The sequence below is a fragment of the Telmatherina bonti genome (genome assembly GCF_933228915.1).
Source record: "Telmatherina bonti genome assembly, chromosome: 23".
In the NCBI taxonomy this organism is placed as follows: Eukaryota; Metazoa; Chordata; class Actinopteri; order Atheriniformes; family Telmatherinidae; genus Telmatherina; species Telmatherina bonti.
Window position 1 is genome coordinate 20,937,422 of NC_136632.1, and position 17,674 is coordinate 20,955,095.

The 17,674-nt window shown below is 39.6% G+C and overlaps 3 protein-coding genes across 4 annotated transcripts in view; 2 read left to right on the plus strand and 1 right to left on the minus strand.

Annotated features, from left to right (window-relative positions):
• Window positions 1-212: 212 nt before the first annotated feature.
• Window positions 213-6,557, minus strand: LOC306773553 (sorting and assembly machinery component 50 homolog B-like; the record flags this gene model as incomplete). The annotated part of the gene is made up of 10 exons (XM_079263408.1): window positions 6,406-6,557; window positions 4,740-4,853; window positions 4,151-4,252; window positions 3,978-4,065; window positions 3,791-3,897; window positions 3,551-3,681; window positions 1,312-1,399; window positions 1,019-1,147; window positions 797-868; window positions 213-260 (listed from the first exon to the last, which is right to left on the minus strand). The coding sequence occupies exons 1-10, from the start codon at window positions 6,424-6,426 to the stop codon at window positions 213-215; spliced, it is 900 nt and encodes a 299-aa protein (XP_079119534.1). The 5' UTR covers window positions 6,427-6,557.
• Window positions 6,558-9,805: 3,248 nt separating this feature from the next.
• scube1 (signal peptide, CUB domain, EGF-like 1) overlaps window positions 9,806-17,674 on the plus strand; it is a gene marked incomplete at its 5' end in the record, with an annotated part of 128,670 nt that continues 120,801 nt past the window's right edge. For both annotated transcript variants that reach the window (XM_079263456.1, XM_079263457.1), the window contains 2 exons: window positions 9,806-9,893; window positions 13,007-13,129. In XM_079263456.1, coding sequence (XP_079119582.1) covers window positions 9,806-9,893; window positions 13,007-13,129 — 211 coding nt within the window. The remainder of the gene's footprint in view (window positions 9,894-13,006; window positions 13,130-17,674) is intronic.
• mpped1 (metallophosphoesterase domain containing 1) overlaps window positions 11,277-17,674 on the plus strand; it is a gene marked incomplete at both ends in the record, with an annotated part of 231,372 nt that continues 224,974 nt past the window's right edge. Inside the window, one exon of the mRNA XM_079263460.1 lies at window positions 11,277-11,296. The remainder of the gene's footprint in view (window positions 11,297-17,674) is intronic.

The following is a 17,674-nucleotide window of genomic DNA, read 5'->3' on the forward strand; positions in this document are numbered from 1 at the left end:
ACACACAGACATATAGTTGTGATGTATGCCAATTTTTTCCTACTTTCTAAAACATTATTCCACACTAAAAGCAGCTGCAACCAGTGAATTTCTCCACTGTGAGATTAAATAAAATAAAATCTAAATCAACTGCATCACAAAGTCCTGCAATTTCAATCAGGACAAAAACACTTTGAGAATTGTGGAAGTTTTATGTTCTAACTTAGATTTCCCTATATTTTATAATCCTTAGCATATATCTTGATGGTTGTTGTGTAGATCTGAAGAGGTCATGCTGAACTTAAGAATTTAAGCCTAGTTAAATTGTCTTCTTGTTGTCCTTACAGACATAGTGAATGTGTAGAAGCCCTGAGATGTCTGCATTCAGACATCTGGGATCTGGTTTACTGGAACAATCCTCCTTTAAAGAGTGTTGCAACTAATAACAGACAATTCTTGTTTAGAATAACATATTCCTGATGCAAGGGTAAAAGGATAGTTTAGTCTGGAACTCTGTTGGAGCACTTTCAGACTTTCCACCCCATCAGACCTCTGAACTGTCTCTTTAAATTTGTTTTACTCTGTTCTTTCTTATTTTCTGTTCAATAAACCTTGTAGTCTTCTTCACTTCAGACCAGACTCCTCGTCATTGACAGACTTTTTTCCACAACGAATTTATTGACTTTGAGACTAAAACACTGACTGCTGGCTGAGGAACATTTCATCTATAAATACTGAATTTGACACTTTCTGTTCCAATAGTACAACCAGTTTTTTTGAGAAAAGAAGTGCATTGAACACGAGCTTTCACACTGACCTGGTTGATGCGAAATAAGGCACCTCTGCTGGGAAAGATGGCAGAATTCCTTGAATCAATCGACACAGTGTGCTGCAAACAAACGCAACAGAAACTCTGTCAAACCGCTGCAGAGAAAAAAAGATAAGCTTTGAAACCTGGACGATAAGAGCAAATGTGGAAAATAGAAATGAAGTCAAAGAAACAGGATGCTAGGAGTGAGAAAATGGCTTCAGGCTCTACCGATAGGGCCGATTTTAGCGAGTGTCCGCTCTCCTCTCGCACGGCGAAGGAAGCGCTGCGTGCCAGGCAGCCCAGCTCTCTCCATACACCCTCCCACTTCAGTGTGTGGTTTGTCATCCCAAGAGGAAACTGTACAGAAATATTCATGTGTTAATGCAAGGTGCAGTGGTCATGCAGCGCGTGTCGACCCTGCATTTCCTATGATGTCACATTTACGTGTTTCTGACCGAAAGTTGCTTTAAAAAAAAAAAAAAAAAAAAAAAAAAAAAAGTGGTATGCACGGAAAAACTTACATTTATCTCTGCAGATACGCCTCTGTCAGTCTCTTTTAAGGAGCTCCATGGAAACTGGCCGGTGACTTTGTACATGTTGAGGGACAGACTGGAATGTGAAATGGAAAAAGAATGGTTTGTCCAACCAAAATGGTTTGTATAAAATGCATGGAAACATGTTCATTCGACAAAAACTTTACTAAACTGAAGCTGAAAACTGGACTGACTTGCTAAAATAACAAGGTTGGTGAACAAAATCCCGCCTTGCTGCATGCTTTTTGTGGAAGCAGCAACTTTTCTTTACAAATGTTACCGAGTGCTTCACGCGGGAACAGACACAAGTTCAACCAAAGCAACTGCAATCAAAAACACAACAGAATGAAACTGAATCAGACTGACGGACAACCAATCGTATAAACCTGATCTCCTCACATGGGACACTCCAGTTTAAGGAAGAATTTACCTGGATGTGTTTTGGAACGAGTAAAAATCCTCAACCAGAGGATCTCAGTCTACAGACAGGCTCATTTGAGAGGGTCTTGGCTGCAGCCTGGAGAACGGGGCATAGCTGGATATTGGGCGGGGTTGGATGTCCAGCCGGGGCATACATACTGATGACGCGCACTCAGTTGTATCTTCTCCATCTTGCGTTTGTTTATTTTCATTGTTACAGCAAAATAAATCTGCTAACACGACGAAGTAACAAAACGCAGAGTACTAACACAAGTCACCTAATCGGCAGTCAACAAAAAGGTTCCCTCCCTTTACATCCTCCAAGGCAAGTGATGCGCCCAGCTGAAAGCAACTGTTTGTAACCTCAGTATACACACCCAAAGTGACACACCCTCCAAGTGCCAATCAAGTGTGTACACATCAGCATATTCCCAAACATCGATGACTTACATTATGGCTTCCAAACCGCCCCCCCCAACATTTTGATTGGATGAACCCTAACCCCGTCCATTTGACATCCAACCCCACCCATTGGACGTCCATCCCGCCCATTATCCAGCCCCGCCCCATTCTCCAGGCTGCAGTTGGGGTCTATTGTGGCTCATTTAGGTCTAAGGACATATTCCCATCAGCCTTTTCCATTTGAATCCTCATTTTGCTCGGAAAATCCGCTTCATTTGGGGAAATGTGAATCCTAAAAATGAATTCAGATTTGGATCTAAGAAGTGGACTCGGTCCGCCTACAAACACAGTGTGTGAGAGAACAGACGGCTCTGCACAGTAATACTACCTCACAGGGAACACATGGAGGAATTTAGTCAAAGTTCTGACAGAAATCTGATCAACCAGACCACTAGGATCTGATGCAGCTCCTTATTTTCTTGCCTTTGGTGAAGAGTGAAGCACTTCTTTTTTTTTTTTTAAAGGTCTGATTTGTTAACACACTCTCAGTTCGGTATAATGTTGCCCCCAACTGAAACAAATCCCCAATCGGGCCGAGTCCAGCAGACTATTCTGATTTGAATACACCCTAAAAGCTTAAATAAATAAGGTGAAAAGATACTAAACGTTTTAAAAGTCAGTATTAAAAGGTTGTAAAACATACAAAAAGCCAAAAAGAGTGAGTTTCTGCCTGGTTTTTCCACCAGGAACATTTCAGTGTGGGACATCTGTGTAGCAGTTCACACGAGGATTGCATCATCATGCCACAGTCGGTGCACCTAAAATACTTTAAAGTTATCAATAAACAAGCAAAGAAATTAGCAGGAGCAGTTCAAGCATGTCTCACGTGCCTGCTCTTCATTTCTTTATAGTACGGATGTGTAGCGTCAAAAACAATGCGATCCAAAGTGGACATGTAGACTTTTGCAGGTAAAATCCACTGGATCCAGTTTGGTTTTCATTGACTGATTTCCTGCCTCAAAGATCCGCTCTGCTCTTGATGCGATTTCAAAGCGGCAAAAACAGAACAGCTACCTGGTGGAACCACTCCTGTTGACTGGTGTTGCCAGGCGCAGCTCAGCAGAACCGCAGCGCTTTTACATTTGGTAGAACCAAGGGCTCTGCATTTAATGCTTATGGAAAGCGTCATTCCACAGTTTAGAAAACCAAACACATGGCCGCTGGCTGGCTGGGTGGGTGGATACGTCATGACTGGTGGAAACCAATCAAGTCTGAACATCAAATCTTTTACAGTTTTATTGCAAAAAAAAAAAAAAAAGGAGGGGGATGTGTTTCAGGGATCAATGTGAACAAGTGCTGAACCAAGGTAGACTGGCAAAGCATCCGAACTGCCTTGAGGACATACTTTCGTTCAAAGTATCCAGGCTGGGGTTTGAAGAAGGACAAGCCATACGACGTCTCCTTTGTCCCGTAGGAGAACTGGAAGGTGAGCTTCTCAGCCCGACCAAACATGTTGGGCAGCTTCAGACCCAGAACCTGGAAGATGACAAAAAGGGCCTCAAGTTCAGAGACTTTCTACAAAGTATCACTGCTTGTCCTCATCAGCCTGGGAGGCCTTAGAAGGCCAGTCTGAAGTGTTTCTCACCATGCTGCCTTCATTGTTGCCAACCATGGTGTTGTAACTTCCTGTCAGCCTCTTGATCTCCGTCACCTCAAAAGTTACATCCAAGCCATTGGGTAGAGCATCTTTACCTGAGGAGCAAAAAGCCAATCAGGAATCGCTGATGCTAAATACAGCACTGGGTGCTAACTCTTAGCTCTGAGTGCACTACCTTCAGATGTATCGATGAGAACCTCCACGTCCTTGAAGATGCCCAGACGGAGGAGCCTCTGTCTGGCAACGTGAGCCTTTCTCATCACCTGAAACAGACCTGTCAGCTTACAAAACATGACACTGACTATTTCAGAGTTGTTACATCGTTATAGTTGCGTTCCAAATACGAACATCAATGAGATTTTTGGCGTGGAAAACGTCAGAGATCTCATAGCCGAGCAGATCCTCTTTGGTTCTCCCCAGACCCTGGATGTTGACATGCTGGACGACAACCTGCAAATCAAAGACAGGAAACAAGTCATTTTCTTTACTGTTCCGTCTGACTGGATGGCTCCTTTAAACTGTGATAAAACCAAAACTAAACATTTTCTATTTATTTTTCATGCATTAAACGGTGAGACTGAGAATGCGGTGAAGAATAACCCATCAGCAAGTCGAAGAAAGGCCCTTTGACAATCAGAAAAACTGGATTAATCACGGAAAACTATTTAAAAAAGCATTTTCCAGAAAGCTAGTTAAAGGAATTCTTCCGACTATACTCATCGAGACAATAAACAAACATTTCCACTGAAAGGCTCTTTAAGATTGCAAAACCATAACAACCAAACAAAACAGTGGAAAAGGGAGCACAGCCAGAGAGCAGCTGTTATGTTTGCGGACAGAAATAAAAAATGCATTTAACTACAAGCGTTACGAACTATTTTAAAGACTTCTAATCAGTTAATTTTACATGCAGTGTTAAGACACCACCTCTACTCACATCTTTGTTTTCCAGAATCTCCTGCTTGGAGTCCTGCTCCTGTTCCGGAGGCTCGATCAGGTCATCAGGGTTGACCCCCAGATCCCGGCCATGCATCGGGAGAGGATCCAGACTCTGCAGCAAGGACAAGTAAAATGCTTTAAAGCATCCTGTTTGGTAAGAGAACACAGCCCTGCGGTATATAAAGTTTCAATCAGCAGTTTGTTTTATTTTTCATGAGACTCTGTTCACACAGTGTTCAAGTCCTACTGAACTCAATTCTGAGGGTTCTTTAATTGTTAAATTATAAAAAAAAAGAAAAAAGAAAAAATAGAGCTTGATAAGACAGATATTTACAAACACAACACTAATTCTAGGTTTATCATGAAGGGCTGCATTCCACTCTTGCACTTGTATGTTCTTGTCAGTTGGAGAGCATGAACAAAAACTGAAATCCTCTAATTGGAATGCAGCCCACATTAATCTCATTTCAAGCTAAATTATCTTTATGATATTGATACTGATATATAGTATTTCACATGCTAATAATGCAATAACTGATACGGTTTCGACACATTGTGTAGCCGTAGTAACAAGGAGGTGAAGATGACCAGACAAAAATTTTTAACTAAAATATTATTAAACTGTCACCTTCTGAAAGGGCAGCTGTTATAGAAGACAAGAAGGCCAATGGGTGGGGCTCCTGGAGGAGGGTCTCATATACTTTAACCACTGAAAGTCGCTGTATCTGCACTAGTTAAGGATAAACTGAATTTGGGAAACAAATAATCTTGATATCAAGTCATGCAAGTTGGTATTTCCTCAAATTTAACATAATCACAGAAAGACAAGGCAATCCTTTTAAACTTAATTGATTGAATTCAGGTCAATAAAATTGAATTAAGACATTTCTTATTCCATTGATGTCCTCTAAAACTAAATTTAAAAATGGATTTATATTATGGCTTTCAATTACACATTACAATGCATTTTAGATACCTCACAGTTAAGGCCGGATTAACCCATGGACATTAGGGGCACAGGCCCAGGGGCCCACACCCACTTGGAGCAAACACCAGCAGTTTGGACATGAAACCAAATGTACCATTTAGTTGTAATTGCTCTTAATTATTTGTTCTATTTAAGTGGTAACATATAAATTGCCTGTAACTCTTTCTGCCTCTTGGCCAGGACTCCCTCGAGAAAAAGGTTCTTAACCTCAATGGGACTTACCTGGTGTAATAAAGGTTAAATATATATATTTTTTTAATCATAAAAGCCAGATAGTTACACCACAGTGTCTGGTGTATTGCTATTGGTACCATTGACAGAGATGTTAGAAATGTCGTTTCACAGTATATCATTAACAATTTTAAAAATAATGTGGTGGGGAAGGGGCCCCTGGAATACTGGGCCCAGGGGTCTGTGCATTTTTAATCCGCCCTGCCCACAGTGTGTAATGCAACCTTAAGGGTGTTTTAATTAGCTGAATGTAACGTTAAATCTTTTCACTCCTAATTATGTGGTAACCTGAACTTAAATTGAGATGTTTTTAGCAGTAATGTCCATGTTTCATGAACAGGCTTGAACAGAACATGGAGAACACATGCAGAGGATTCTGCAGCCTTCAGCAGGGAAGGGAGGTCAAGGCTACAAAAGGCGTGTTGGAGGAGATAAAGGGCTTTACCTTAGCATGGACGGTCCCCATGTTCAACAACCGCTGCTGTAGGCGTTTTTAACCCGAGTTTGGTGCTCTGTGCAAAAGGGGAAAAGTGAGAAATGACAGCGGCTACTGTCTCGGGTACCAAGCCCCCTTCATGTGAGACGCCATGACAGTTGCTGAAGGCTGGTGGTGTGCAGTGTTGCCAGGTCCGGCTTATTATAAGAGACTTTGGGCTTTTTTTTTTTTTTTTTTTTTTTGTAAAGTCGCTTATTAATATCATCTGTCGCGAGTTGCGGTTTTTTGGGCTTGTTTTCAAAACACTGGTTACTAATTTGGGCCTAATTTATTCCCTGTTTTAACCAGTCGTACATCTTTCTCACTTATAAACATTTATGTGAAAAGCATCACACAGTAGTTTATCCATTTCTTTGAAAACATATGATATATATATATATATATATATATATATATATATATATATATATATATATATATATATATATATATATATATATATATATATATAGGTCGCTTCTTTTAGGCTTGTTTTCATCCAGCTGGTTGCTTGTTTTTCTCACAAGATCTGGCAACACTGGTGGTGTGTTTAAATACTCCTCGGAAATCAAAACAGACGACGGACTGGGGAATACAGAAACACGAACAGCTAAGTCGTTATTGTGTGTTCAGTAATGTTAAGATTGAACTTTTGAATTTCGTGGTCGTGTTTCTCTTATCTGATGATGAGAATCAATTTTTTTTTTTTTAGCAATTTTCTTTTTACGTAACAGCACAGCCGAAGGGTGCCGAAGATAAGTTTCCTATACTGTAAAACCATTTCGTTTTACGTCAGTAAGAAAGTTATGACACTTTTTTCAACGTTGAACATTTAAAAACAAAGATTATAAGTTGCAGTTGCAAAAAAAGGTAAACTGTTTTAAGCCAAAAGATAACATAACGAACACCGCAGATGCTAACAAGCATCCTTAAAATGATCTGCCCTTAAAGGCATCACTACACGCTGTATCTGAGTGGACAGGAAGGAAAATGTATTGGCAGAGTTTGTCCAGCAGATGGCGCTGATTGTCTTCTCTTCTGTAGAAAAATCCCTTCAACTTGATCGATTTGGATTTATTAGTCCACATTGAATCTCATTGGAAATTTTAAGACAGAATACTACGCCAGCTTGTTTCATGTTTTGATATGTTTGATGTCATTAAAACAGCTGGAATTACTGAGGATACTTCTTCAATAAACACATATGTAATCACTTGACCTTCAAATGATAAGAAAATTATGTCATTTTCTTCTTTTTTTTTTTTTTTTTTTTTTTTTTTACTTTGTATGAATTTTACCAGATGTTTGGTTGCTTCCAGGCTAGTTTTGCATTAATTGCTTACTGAGAGTATTGCTGTTGCTTTCTAATGAAATAAACAGACTACATTATTATAATCTAATTCTAAAATAAGTTTGTACATTTATTCCGTTTATTATAGGAACAAGTCAACACTGACTGGTGCTACATATAACTAAACTGACTGAACTATGATTCTTGGTTTGTAACATGTCACAACAACCTGTCACGTTTTATTGTTGTTTGCCTTTTGAAAATGGAGTTTTCACTGGTTCTTACTGCTTTTTAATCATGGAAATGGATTTCTGACCCTTAGATGGATTTGCCACGAGTGATGTTGTCACATCAATAAATAAGAATTAAAACAACTCCATTGAAAAAAAAAATTAGATATAGAAAGTAAATCCAAACATATTCACCTAACTTGCTGAATTTCCTTGTTTTATACTTTTTTTTTTTTTTTTTTTTTTTTTTTTTTTAAAGTAAAAAACTGTCCCAGATGATAAAAAGCTGATATGATTGCATGTTCCATACAACAGGTGAGAGTGGGAAGGTTCCATTAAGATGTTCATACTTATTTGATGTTGTTATTTGTCAAACTATAACAAAGTTATTTGTATTGGGGGCCACTAGGTGTCCTCTTAAAGCCTCAGAACCTCCTTATAGGTTCAAAGCCTGTTATGATTAAATAAAAATGTAAGAAAAGTTTAATCTTTCAAAGTTTTAATTTGACAACTTTTTAAAAAAAATAATTTTAGGTCACATATATAGTGAAATGTAATTTTTCTTTTTTCTTTTGTTGACGCAAACAGTTTTAGTGGCATGGAGCTAAAAGAGAAAAACAAGTTGCAACCTTGTGTTTTGCACAGCAGCAAAGGGCAAATTGCAAAAGCAGCATGCTTTTGCAATTTGCCCTTTTGCACGGGAAAAAAAAATGACAGAGACTCTACAATCCAGGATTTTGTGGAGCCAAATAACACATCAAACATGTTAGCATAATAACATCTTCAACCTGCTTCCAAATTCTTCACATAAGAGTCATGACAGCCCAGAGACTTTCCATATATTTGAAGTTTAAATCTCTTCTTTACGCTCCATCTGCATCAAATGTGAATCAGCACGTTTTTATCATCTCCATCTTCAGACAGTTACAATGGAAAAGAAGTTTGTTTTCTCGCAGAGGTGTATGGAAGACCATCACTGAAACCACGTCTGTGCCACGTTTGAAGACATTTAGGCTGCAGCTGAACCACGACTGCTACAGTCTCCTCAGCTGTTGTTCCAAACTGACGTCTGAACTTCTTCCCCTTTGGTGGAAAAGTTCATTTTTTGGCTTCATGAGCCAAAAAGCAGGTGGATGCATCGCAGAAGTCAAAGATCCAACACAGCGGTTTTCAGATCTTTTCAGTGGTTTTGTGCAAATTGATTTGCAAAGAGATTTGCAGTAGAAGTTATAGATGAGCGAAGATATGGAACAAATGAAATGTTCCTCTTCTTCTTCCTTTTGACACCTCAGTTTTATCTTGGGACTTCCTGACCTGCAGCCTGTGAAGCAAATGGTTTATTGAAACACTTCTTTCTAAAACAAATAAAACAAATGTAATAATTTTCTCTACTGTTTAACTTCATTTAGAAAGTTTTGGGGTGACCGTGAGAACCCCACCAGCACCAACCTGGGTGCTCCTCACCCCTCAGCGGTCTTCTCTCTCTCTCTCTCTCCCCCTCTTTCGCTCTCTTTTACCGGTGCCAAACGAGCCAATCAGAGGCCTCTGATCGCTTCCTCTGTGTCCCCCCCCCCCCCCTCCCCCCCACCCTCTCTCCACTGCCCATCGCTCCCCCTCACCGCTGCCAGTCCACCAAAAACGGTCCTCCTCCTCTCCTATCAGAGACGCACATTCACACATGCACCCCATACACTCACACACACACACACACACACACACACACACACACACACACACACACACACACACACACACACACACACACACACACTCACACATTCACACACACACATACTCTCAGTCCAAACCCCCAGAAAAGCCCTGCTGGATCCTCACACAGTCTGTCAGCATGGGGAGCGCTTGTTTTTCCCGGGACGTTTGTTTGTTTATCCTCCTCATAAATACTTGCAGGGTGATGGGGAATGTCGGACTCGCAGGTAAGGAAGGACGTGCTTTTCCCCCCTCTGAGTCTCGCTTCATTGTAAACCGTTACGTGTACTTTTATTACAGCTTATGATTATGATTATTAATATTGGTTTCAGTCTTAGTTTTTTTCTTTAAAAAAAGGTGGTAAATGTGGAAACGTGCGTCAAGCAGCAAGAATGATCTAGATGAGACCCCCAGACCTGTTTAAAGTTTCCAGCCAGAAGCCCGACGTGATCATATAAATGTTGTTATGATATTAAAATGGCATGTGTGTGTGTGTGTGTGTGTGTGTGTGTGTGATAGCAGCACTGATGTAAAAGAAAACACTTGTATAGTAGCGTTTGCGCACATTTTTTATTTTTAACCACCGGTGGAATTGCTGTGTGTGACACTAAACAAGACTTATATTTTCTCAATTTACTTATTTTGTTTAGTGAGTCGTGATTTTTCAGTGTAAATGACAGATTTGTGGTAGAAATTCAGCTTGACACCCCCGTCGTGTCCCCCTCCGGACTGCATTTGTGACGCGTAAAACGGCACCAGACTTCACTGGAAGTTCTGTTTGCTGCGCCTCTTCGCCAGTTTCAATCGGAAACCGCAGCTTGATCCCTGGGTTAAGCACTCCTTTGCTTTGATTTTAGACTGAGAGGGTTCATCTTTGGCAGGGGTGGGGGGAAGAATCGGCGCAAAATGATTTACGCGGGGGGGGGGGGGGGGTTAGTTTGTACAAGCGTCCGCAAAGTCCGCTAGAGAGCATCTCTGCCTCGGGTTTTAGTGGCCGGGAGGTGGAGGACCGTATGGTTGTATGTATGTAAATGTTGGTTTTGGGGGTGGTGGTGACGACGAGGGGGGGAAGGCTGGACATAGGGGCCGTCAGAAGTCCCAGGAGGAGGTAGCAGGGGCCCAATATCGACCAGGCAGCAGCAGGAGCAGCACATTGTTCTGCCTCCCACCACCGGGTGAGGAGTCATTGTTGAGCCTGCACAAGGACAGCTCGCAGGAAGAGCAAAAAAGCTGAAATAAAGAGGAAAACGGCCCCTTATGCAACTATCACAGAAGATGTAAACTTGTTGCTGCCATGCTCTGCTCCCCAGCCTCCCACCCCCTCCACTCTCTCACTCACTGACTCGTTTAACAGTAAAAATATTGATCATAAATCCAATTTTATCGCGTATTTATTGCCTTTCTGCTGCTGAGCCGGGCTGAGGGCCAGACAGTGAGCAGGAACAGCACCCACAGCTTCTTCCAGCCACGTTGCCTAATGTATGCAGAGGCTATTTATACCTGGATTGAAGCAGAGAGCTGCTCTGCTGCGATGCAAAGGTTTGACAGGAGGAACCAGCGACGTCTGTGTTCAGCATCTCCCTTGCTGTGTGTTGTGTGTGTGTGTGTGTGTGTGTGTGTGTGTGTGTGTGTGTGTGCATAATGAGCTGTCCCTTCATCCTTGAATTAAAACCCAGATGTGACCAGCTTCCTCTATCAATAACCTGATCAGTTGAGAAGCCCTCTGACCCGCAGGTTCTCTGCGTGTCCACTGCTTTAAAGCTTTTTTTTTCTTTTTTTTTTTTTTTTTCCCCAATATGCAAAAACTGCAAGTAATTTGTTGAAGGCACTTATGGGAGATGCTGTGGGATTTGAATGATTTAAAGGTGCAAATGAAGTCAAATTAATGCTGAATGATGCAACTCCTTAAATGGGCACCAAGAGAAAAAATGGAATTGGTGGACACCAATTGAAGGCCATTTTTGAAACCCTTTAAAGAAACGAAGGAAAAGAAATGCCAGCATTCTTCTTAAAAGTGTGTATTGAGTGTTTAAACCAAGTACTGGCCTCTAGTTTTCTCTTTTTGCTCAACAGTTAGATTTCAGATATGATCACATGGCCAAAAGCATAGTTTGCCTCCCTTTTCTATTTAAGAGTGACAAATGAAAAGACAAAAACAACTCCCTTGCAAACTGTCAAGGCTTTGCTCACATTATAAGTTGCTCTTGTTGATTTATTGTGTGCAGAAGTCTGTAGCGGCCATGACTGAGATTTTTAAAGCAACACTATCTTGATATAACCAGGATTGTTTTCTGAAGACAATGGTTTAGTTTACAAGACATATAAGGATAAAACAAATATGGTCTTGCCAGGAAGTGAACAAATACCACATGCATGCCTTAACTTACTGTCCCAATCTAACCTAAGAAGTAATGGGGGAAAAGAAAGTCTTTATTTGACCCTTGAACATAATGTAAAATGAGAAACTAAAACATGTTACGTGTATGTACTATTTATGCTTATGTTGAAATGATTGTAGTGCAAAACGTATCAACCAGGGGGCAGAAGACAAGCATCCGACTGCATACAGCAGGGTTTTCACGAAGCATGTAACATAAGAAAATGTCATTGGCCTTAACAACTGTATGTATCAATTATGATACTTAAGGATTTAAATAGTTAAATTAGGATGCTAGCAAATCATTTTCAGTTTTACATTGATCGTTTTGTGATGCTGTGGTAAGTGACAGAAAGTAAGTTGCAGTTGCAGTAAGTGGTCATCTCAAGAAGACAAAATTTCTCAAGATAATGAGAAAAATTCACTTATCACATTAAGATTTGTGATCTTGAGATTAATAGAATAATTAAGCAGTTGTAATTATGGCATCTTTTGGCTGCCATACATATGAATGGAGGCTCACACTCATAATTTTGTCCTGTCAGTTGTCTAAACCATAAGAAACAAAATAAAATGTGGTTGGCAGCCAGTTTTCTGTGACATGAACTGGGATATTAACAGTTCTTAAGATGTGACTATCACAAGAATCTATTAGGCTGATTTAAAGGGACAAATGGAAACATATGTGACAGCTGATATGTCTTCAGTCATTTTAACTAAATCCTAAAACCTCACACATCTCAGGTTATTGTGTGTGTAGTTAACAAGCATCGATCCAGCATTGCTCCTTTTCTTGTGTCCACATTTAAAAGATGTTTACTTGAATGCATAAAACCTTTTATTTAAGGCGACAGACGGTCAGCTATTGGGGCGTAGCGTCATTAGTCATACAAAACAATGTGAGCTCATTAAATCCCCAGGGACTCCAGTCTAATTAGGTATTGATGTTTAACATTTGTGCAGATACAGATGAGTGTGCGGAAGATACAGACGACTGCCACATCGATGCCCTCTGCCAGAACACGCCCAAGTCTTACAACTGCATCTGCAAGCCAGGCTTTAAAGGAGATGGCAAGCAGTGTGAGGGTGAGTTCCCATCACACCACACCTCTCTTGGCTTCTGGGAGTACTGGTGAAAACTTTACCAGAACTGGCTGGGGTTTAAGCATTAATACACATGTTGTTTTAAAGGCCAAGGCAAGAGCAAATATGCAAGTTTAGTTCTTTCTGCAAAAGTGCATTGGCAAGCATTTGATGGGGTCAAAAAAGAGGTCTGGTTTGCGAAGACTCTTGAGACAATAGCTTCTTTGACACAGTCTGGTTAAGGCTTTTGAGTTGTTATGCTTTTAAACATGTTGCTGAGGTACTCAAAGATCTGAATCTGAGTTTCTGGAAAAGGACAAAAGTCCTAGCACAGTTGACTATAATGTTGTGGTGTTACAAACCCTGCTTAGGCAGCAACTCCTTCTGGGTGGTTTCTAACGCTTCCGGTCCTGGAGCTTTAGGACGCTCTGTGAATATGGAGTGCATCGCACCAGCTTGGTTTTGGTCATTGTTTACAAGCAAAATGTGGCATGGTGAGGGTAGCTTTTTAGTGATATTATGGTGTTACTTTTTGTGTGAAAGAGGAAGTATGAGATTTAAAGGTACAGTCTGTAAAAATGACTGAAATCTAGAGGTAAAGATAGAGATGACTTCAGATGCCAATCACAGTGACTGGCCAGTGGCTGACAAAAACATGTTTTCATCTGTGAATGGCTGTAGTAGCTTCAGGTGTAAGATTGCTGAAAGAAAGAAACCGTGCATCTGCAATGTTGTCTCTGAAGCACATGGAAATATCAGAGATCCAAGACAAAACATACAACTGAATTACAGTAAAACAGGATATTCTGATTGCAACATAAAGAACATAACTAATAAGAGAACCATATCTTTTTTTAACAGTTGAGAGATTAGTATCATTTTATTAGGCTGCACACTGAAAAGTGTTAAAAAACTAATAAAATAAAACTTAAAAAGGAAGAACAATAAGTTTGTAAGTGGTTGAAGTGGATGGAAATGTTTGAGTCATAATTTAAACCAGAACTTGTGCTTTATGGATAAAAAAAACAAAACAAAACATAGAAGTGATATCTGCTACGTCAGGGTCTTGAATATTTGTCTACTGAACATTTAAGCTACTTTAAGTCAATGACTCATATTGAATAACCCTTGCAGCATCCGTCAGAGGCAGCCACCTCAGACAGTTTTGCAAGTGTGAGCAAGAACATCAAATGGGCTCATAAATGGAACACCCTCTGAGTTGAAGCATAAACTTGAGTGAGACTAAGACATATTTCCAGTGAACCTAGCCTAAATCTGTGATTCTGATGTAACTGTAAGTAAACAGCTGTTTCACAACCCCCACATAAACACATTTCATACCCCGTCATGCACCCGCCTACAGGTTCTCCTAATTAACGGGGAGGAAGTGGACTAATTGAGGGTGTTAGGGTAAGACGGGGGCAGCACCTGGCTGAGCTCTCACACTTCTACTCACTTCTGCCTCAAAGCACACCACAGCTGGAGCCCACCAACTGAACAGTTATGCTTCCTCTGCTAGCTCTCTTGCAAGTTTATTTACGCATATGCACACAAATGCCATGTAATCCACTAATCTTTTCCCATGTACGCTCCACTGCTCATAGCAGTGAACTGCCTCTAAATAAATTATGCTACAGTGCTTTGCTTTTCTACAGTCTTGATTAAGTTAAAAGAAAAATGGTGGCGTTCCGTTGAATTCGTTTTAATATTTAGAGTTTTCACTTTTATTCATTCTATGCCTTTAGCAAAATTGTTGTTTTACCTTTTGTATTGGCTCTGGATTAATTTTATTTAAGCATGGCTATGGTTATGTATGTAGTATTTCAGATCATAGAAGGACCAAAGAGGGTACTCTGGTATTACCTATAAACTGCCTATACTTACCGCTTATGCTAATGTTGTGTTTGCTATGCTAATGGCGGAAACTAGTATCTCTACCCAAAGTGTGCAGCCATTTCAGCAAGTCATCTGAGAAACAGTCTTTTAATTTGCCACCATGAATACAACTGAGTAAATGTGAAATCAAATTTGGCACCAATTGAATACAATTCAACCCGAATAACCGAGACTTGGTAAATCACCCTGTTTGAATGAAAAAAAAAAAAAATAGTATGAAGGGTTTCAGATTGTAGGATGTTTTGATTGACTCCATTGGGGCCTCTGATTATCTTAAACTAATGTAACCCGCTCATCACTCACATATGCTAATGCACTGTTTCTATACACTTATGGAGGAAACTAGCATTTAATTTAGGGTATAGTCCCTAAATAAATAACATAAGAGGCAATTTTTGAAATGTGTTTTTGTCACCATATATGGTGTAACGGACAAGATAAGGCAGTTTGTGACTGGACTTTAGTTAGCTATCTCACAGAATAGAAAGTAAATAACTGTCTCCTTGCTAACCACAATTCAATTGAATTGAATTGAATTCATTCATTTTCTGAACCGCTTATTCCAATTCAGGGTTGCGGGGAAGCTGGAGCCTATCCCAGCTGGCTTTGGGCGACAGGCAGGGTACACCCTGGACAGCTCACCAGTCCATTGCAGGGCCACACAGAGAGACAAACAACCACACTCATGCCTAGGGGCAATTTAGAGTGACCAATTAACCTATCATGCATGCGTTTGGATGGTGGGAGGAAGCTGGAGTACCCGGAGAGAACCCACGCATACACGGGGAGAACATGCAAACTCCACACAGAAAGGCCACTGACCAAACCAGCCAAGGATCGAACCAATCTTGCTGTGAGGCCACAGAGCTAACCACTGCGCCACCGTGCAGCCCTTGAATTCAATTCAATTCAATTGAATTCAATTCAGTCACTTTCTGGCCTATTCAAGCAATTAGAAGGCAAGAAGCAGGGTAGAATCTGGACAGGTAGCCAATGCAATCTATGGCATCAATTTATTTTAATTTAATTTATTTTAATTTAATTAGACAAGAAAAGGTGAACCTTATCAAGAGATGTTGAATTGTACCTGGAATAGAAAATCTGCTAACTGTGCCCAAATCTGATTCCAGCTGCTAAATTCTATTGTAAGTAAACAAGTAAACAAATAAGTTCTGTGTTAATAATAATAAAAACATTTTCTTGTGCTCGAAGGTTGTTTAAATATGTAAATATTTTATTTTTTTATTATTTCATATTAAATATTTTAAAAAACGTATATTTATATGTATATATATATATATATATATATATATATATATATATATATATATATATACATATAAATATACGTTTCGGTGATGATTTGTTACAAATTCTTTGGAATTAAAAGTTATTATTTGCACTTTATCTCAATGCAGTCTAATCTAAAAAAAAAAACACTTGATCAAGTCAAATCTTTTTTTTTTATTTCTGTTTAGTCTCATTCTTGTAAAAGTGACCTTTTAGATGTGCATGAGCAGATCACACAGGGACATACATAAAACACTTTGCACTGTCTGAAAGAGACATTCTGAATAACTATATCTTTCCTGACCTCTATGCGGAAACAGTACAAGGTTTTGAACTGTTCAGGAATGTGATAAAGTTGGTGTCAGAGCAGACCTGAGCTGCCAGGCTTTTACCCTGAATTTGCCAAGCCAGATGTTTATTCTGTTATTTTTATTATTTTTATTATTATGGTTAAAGAGACAGAAGATTACTTTAGAGTTTTGCCATGCAACGTGGGATTGGGAGTGTGTTCAGTATGTGTGTGTGAATGATTATATTTCTAATTGTTTTACTTGTTGTTCTAATATATGTAAAGCACTTTGCGCTACTTTATGTATGAAAGATGCAAATAATACAAATAAATTTTGATTTGACTTGATGACATTACTTCAGCCAGCCATTCTTTGAATTAGTGTGTGTGTTTCTTTTTGTGTGTGAGAGACTTTAACGCTACTTGAATGGAGCTGAAATATTATCAATCACATCAATATTTCACATTGAAGATTTAGATCTTTTTCATGTGCATAGGACACATCTGCCCTATAAATAACCTACCTCCTCATCTCAGTTAAAGGAAAAAAGCTTGTGACAAGGACTCCAAATTAAAGCAGATGGCGGATGAGAGGTCACCCCTGACCCTGGTGATTAGATATGGACTCTATAATTGGCTGGCTGTGTTTTCCATCAACAGGCATTATTGCCCACTTTGCTATCCAGCACCATTAGCAGCTCAGCTATTCCTGGAAGCACCTGGAAGCAGAGCATCTACAAACACTCCAAATCTCTCAGGTCATCTCTGCCTCTTTACTATCAGCATCACTCCAGACATAGAATTATACATAGAATACATATACATAGAATCAGACATTGAACAGTCTGATAAAACATGGAAATATATCACTATTGTATAGTTTCTTCACAGTCGGGTTGTATTAGGGGTATGCTTTTTATATAGCAAGTAGACAAGTGTCAATTCAGCTTTTACCACTAAAGTACTTACCATACTTGCATACATTTATTAATTAAGAACCATTTAGAGTAAAACAAAAGGCCTATTTCAGTTGCATTATTCTATCTTTCTGCTATGTGAGATAAACAAGGGAA